This window comes from Borostomias antarcticus (genome assembly GCF_949987555.1).
Source record: "Borostomias antarcticus genome assembly, contig: scaffold_277, whole genome shotgun sequence".
Classification (NCBI taxonomy): Eukaryota; Metazoa; Chordata; class Actinopteri; order Stomiiformes; family Stomiidae; genus Borostomias; species Borostomias antarcticus.
The window spans coordinates 22,501-27,500 of NW_028176171.1; the positions used below are offsets into that span (position 1 = coordinate 22,501).

Sequence of the window (5,000 nt, forward strand, 5' to 3'; positions counted from 1 at the left end):
TGTCCACTAATACATGGGCCTCTGTGTCCTGCGCTGTTGACCAGGCGTGGCCCGCGGCAGGTGTATGATCCAACCCCAAGGTTTGAGGCATGGGATGGAAAGGTTTACAGGGGGGGGGGATGATTGATTGCCACCTGCACCTGCCGGGCCCTCTGGAGCCCTGGGCTCCGGGCTGCAGCCCTGTTAGCCCTAGGGGCCTGATAGTAACGGCTTTATTACTTCGTTGGGTTGCAACTTGAAACAGAAAAGAAACAGGAGCAAGTCTGGGTTGATAACCACGGGGATGATCACATCTGAATTTAATATTTTTCTGACAATCAAATCATTGAAACATCAGTTGACAATAAACAGTAGACCATCACTCTTCACAGACGACCCCAGCGTCTTCACCATGACCACAGTCGTGGGAGCCGATGCCCGGGTGGATGCACTCTGTCAGGGTGGACTCTGAGCCTGAGCACCTGACGTTGTCCAGCCAGATGGGACCTCCGCCCTGACCGAAGAGGGCACCGCTGGTAGCAGACACCGCCTGGCCACAGCCCAGCTGTCTACACACCACCTGGGCATCCGGGAGATCCCAGCCATCGTCACACACCGTCCCCCACTGGCCCTGCTGGTACACCTCCACTCTGCCAGAGCAGGCGTTGATGCCGTTGACGAGTCTCAGAGGAGCTACGAGATACAGACAGGAGCCCAACATAGAGGCAGACGCATTAAGATGACATCATCACAGGTTGCGTATGGTCAATTCCAGCTTGCGGACATCAGTGCCAAAGTTTCACAGATTAATGACCAAATAAATGAATGAGTGAATAAGTGAAGATAGATCTGAGTGAATGTGTGATGGAAGGAATAAGTGAACAAATGAATGAAGAACTAGAAATGTTGCTGGCAGAGCACAGACCTTCGTCCGTGAATGCCTCATGGCTCTGTGCGTGCGAACAGGACATGTTTGGTATTTATGCATTCTTTAGGTCGAGAGCCTCATGCCAGTAAACTCTATGTCTCTGTGACCTTCCCATGTGGAGATATGACCTTTCAATTCTCCCTATTCACAATGAATGGGGGACATTTTTCGCTCCAGATTTCCAAAAAATGAATGGAGGTGAATGGTCGTTTGTGTTTGGGCGGTTTGTGGACCTGCCCCCTGATTCACATCTGCTCCAATAGTGAATGGGTTCTATGTTCTCCCGTGCTTCACCCCTCCACCCGGTTGAATGAAAACCGGTCTGGTAGTTTTTTCGTGATCCTGCTAAAAACCCAACCAATAAATAAACAACACAACAACAAAAACATGACCTCTCACCCAGCTATCGCTGGGGCAGCGGTCATAATTAGTGGGTAAATGTTTGAATGCTGCGACTACGAAAAAATAAATAAATTGACAATTCAAAAAATATATAACTAATCCATAAATGATTGATTGAATTTAATTCATCTTATTTTTCCTATTCATAACCTATCCCTCACACCTTTTTATAACAGTCAAATTCTGAATTAACATTAACCGGTTCACACTCACCCTGACAGACGACCCCAGCATCTTCACCATGACCACAGTCGTGGGAGCCGATGCCCGGGTGGATGCACTCTGTCAGGGAGGACTCTGAGCCTGAGCACCTGACGTTGTCCAGCCAGATGGGACCTCTGCCCTGACCGAAGCGGGCACCGCTGGTAGCAGACACCGCCTGGCCACAGCCCAGCTGTCCACACACCACCTGGGCATCCTGGAGATCCCAGTCATCGTCACACACCGTCCCCCACTGGCCCTGCTGGTACACCTCCACTCTGCCAGAGCAGGCGTTGTTGCCGTTGACGAGTCTCAGAGGAGCTACGAGATACAGACAGGAGCCCAACATAGAGGCAGACGCATTAAGATGACATCATCACAGGTTGTGTATGGTCAATTCCAGCTTGAGGACATCAATAACAAAGTGGTTTAACAAATTGATGACTAGATAAATAAATGAATGAGTGAATAAGTGAAGAAAGATCTGAGTGAATGTGTGATGGAAGGAATGAGTGAACAAATGAATGAAGAACTAGAAATGGTGCACAGCTCTGTCTCTGTGGAGATATGGCCTTTCAATTCTCCCTATTGACAATGAATGTGAGGAATCCAAGTCCAAATGTGAAGAGTCCAAGTTAAAAAAAATGAATAAAGGTGAATAGCTGGCCGTGTTTGGGCAGCTCGTTGACCTGCCCCCTGATTCTGCTCTGCTCCAAAATTTAAAGACTTCTAAATTCTCCCATGCTACACCCCTCCACCGAGTTTCATGAAAATCGATCTGGGTAGTTTTTGTGTAATCCTGCTAACAAACCAACCAATAAATAACCAGACACACACCACCAAAACATTACCTTCCACCCAGTTGAGGGGGCACTTGCTGGGGAACAAACGGATGCCACCATAAGCCTTGTTCAGCTCCACGTACAGTTCTGCCAGCGTTTTATCGGCCAATTTCTTCCCTGGGTTCTCATCCACGTTCTCGCCCCAGTGAGCGCTGGAGATCCACTTGCGCTGTGGTGCGTTGAAGCAGCAGTAGGCTGTCCACAGGAGTGATGGGATGTTGACCCGATTCTTGATCACATTGTTGGTGCTGGGGACCGCCCCAGTCACCACGTGGCCCAGGATCTTCCCGTTGTTGTTTTTGCAGAGCCTATCCATGTCTTCTTGGACTTTGATCTCCATCTTGCTCCAGCTGCCTCCATTGAACTTTATGTTTTGGGGAACGGTGTTGGTGAGGGTGAAGGTGGAGCGCTGGGTGGTGGGGTCACTGGCGTGCTGGCTAGGGTACAGGTGACCCCTGTTCACTCCTTTGCTCCCGCCAGCTTTGTAGTCGGAATCTAAGGCCTGGTAGAGTCCTTCCTTGTAGAGTCCTTCCTCTTTCATGCTTATTCCTGTATCCAACTGAAACAATAACAACCTTTTATTCTGTGCCCTAAGGTGGTGTATTTTATCATCCTGTCATTCTTCTTTGTGGTGCTTGACCATAGGGAGGGAAAGTAATCTCATCGCCCCCTAGTGGTAGCGTTCCTAAGGCCGAGAGAATGAATGGGATTTCTCATGACATGTCTTTTGAAAAATTATATCTTGGTCGACACCGAAAAGTTAGTAGAATGCCTTAAACGGCCAATACTTGGAGACAGACTTTATTGATTCTGGTGATCATAGTTGATTTTCAATCACAATCCGAATTATGAAAATATTTTTCTTAAATTCCATTGACTTTGACTGGAGAAATGGAGCAATTTCAAAAATTTGAAAGAAGGCAAAATACTGTTTGAAATTCTCACGGTTAGTAGGTTATTACTGTAAAGACACTCACAAGTTTTTGTTTTGATATCTTCACCAAAATGGCTTCGACGTAATTATTAGAAAATCCGGTCTATGGGAGTTTACATTGAAACTCCTCTCCGATAGGAACAAATCCTCTAGGGGCGCATGTTTTCACTTTCCCTCCCTATTGTTGTCATATAATGGCTCTGTAGTTTATTTAGTGTGTCCCTAAAAGCTTGGTTGTTTCGGCCTAAATATTGCCCTCTCATTCGCTCGCTCTCAGACACCAAAACCCACCCGCCGATCTCCACTGCACAAGTAGAGTAGTGGTGAGAGCATTGGACTCCCACCCAGGAGACCGGGGTTCCCGGTGGGGATAACTTTATGTTATCATCAGTGTAACTGCTTTAGCCACTGACCGCTACCATTAATGTTATGGAAGCTGCTGCTAGTTGTTGTGAGCTCATGAGCTAACTGGCTATCCCACTCTTATTGTGCTGGATTAGCATTGGAAGCATTGGAACTGATGTGTCCAGGTGACAAGACCCATCTTAATTTATCAGACATTATTTCATGTCATTTCAATTCACAGCTATTTCAGTGTCATGACTAGCTTCCGTCCTACCAGTCCTGAACAGAAACAAGTCAGCCTCGCACCTAAGCCAGGCTTGACCTGGCCTGGTTTCTTGGGGGTTTTCCAGGTTCAGGATCAGCATGTCTTTGATGATACAACACCTGTTCTGAGAGGTTTAAGCTACAGTATAGGCCTAGCACGTACCCGCTGTAATATTCATGATTCAAATGTAGCTTACAAGGCTACTAGTATTCACCCAAATTGTCCCATTCACCCAAACCCATGCTGTCCCATTCACCCAAACCCATGCTGTCCCATTCCCCCAAACCCATGCTGTCCCATTCACCTGAAACATGTTTGGCTGGATGGGACAACATAAAACGAATATAATTCCAAAAATATTAACAGAATATTAATAAATAAAAATAAATTATGTTATGCTTGTATTATAATTCGCTGTAGTACATCATATTCCTGTTTCCATCAAATGTTTGTGCAATATATTAGCTATGAAAATTGTATGACCTTATGAAGAACACTATCTAAAGCTTGTCATTTTCCTGACCTCATATGTTACAGCGTCAACTTCCTGTTTGATGCTTGCCCCACCCCTTTATGTGATGTCACACCAATGAGGACATGCAATTTTGATTAAGTGGTTTCACAGTTAGTGCTCAGCTAAAAAACTTTTGAATTTCACTCATTAGGTGAGAAAATAAACGCTGTAAAGTTATACCGTCTCATTTGACCTTAAGTCCCAATCACCCTTAATTCATCCTACTGCAAAGGTAGGCTTAGTTAGGAATTTGTAGGGAAAATATTCCCAAAAGGATGATATTTAATTACCCCAGGCTCGATCCTCCAAGGAACATTCGGTCTTGGTCCGGCTTTACCAGTGTACGTGTAGGCTGAGAAGACTGGGATCCTGTTCCGGGTGTCGTAGAGAGTTGCAAACCTGAACTCCCTGTCGAAATGTTGGCAAATCGGTTTGTAGCGGTTTTGATCCAAAACATTTCCATTTCGGATGATGCGTGGGATATCTGGGACATCTCCGTCTACGAAAAAATCCTCACATTTCTTAACCTGACTGAACTTTTCTACCACATAAGACAGAGCAAGAGAGAAGATGGAGAGATGGAGGACGAG

At 46.0% G+C, this 5,000-nt stretch overlaps 1 protein-coding gene across 1 annotated transcript; it reads right to left on the reverse strand.

The window, feature by feature from the left end:
• Positions 1-358: 358 nt before the first annotated feature.
• LOC311328742 (scavenger receptor cysteine-rich domain-containing group B protein-like) lies at positions 359-2,893 on the reverse strand (the record flags this gene model as incomplete). The annotated part of the gene is made up of 3 exons (XM_084462663.1): positions 359-672; positions 1,523-1,831; positions 2,362-2,893. The coding sequence occupies 3 exons, from the start codon at positions 2,891-2,893 to the stop codon at positions 359-361; spliced, it is 1,155 nt and encodes a 384-aa protein (XP_084318789.1).
• Positions 2,894-5,000: the final 2,107 nt, after the last annotated feature.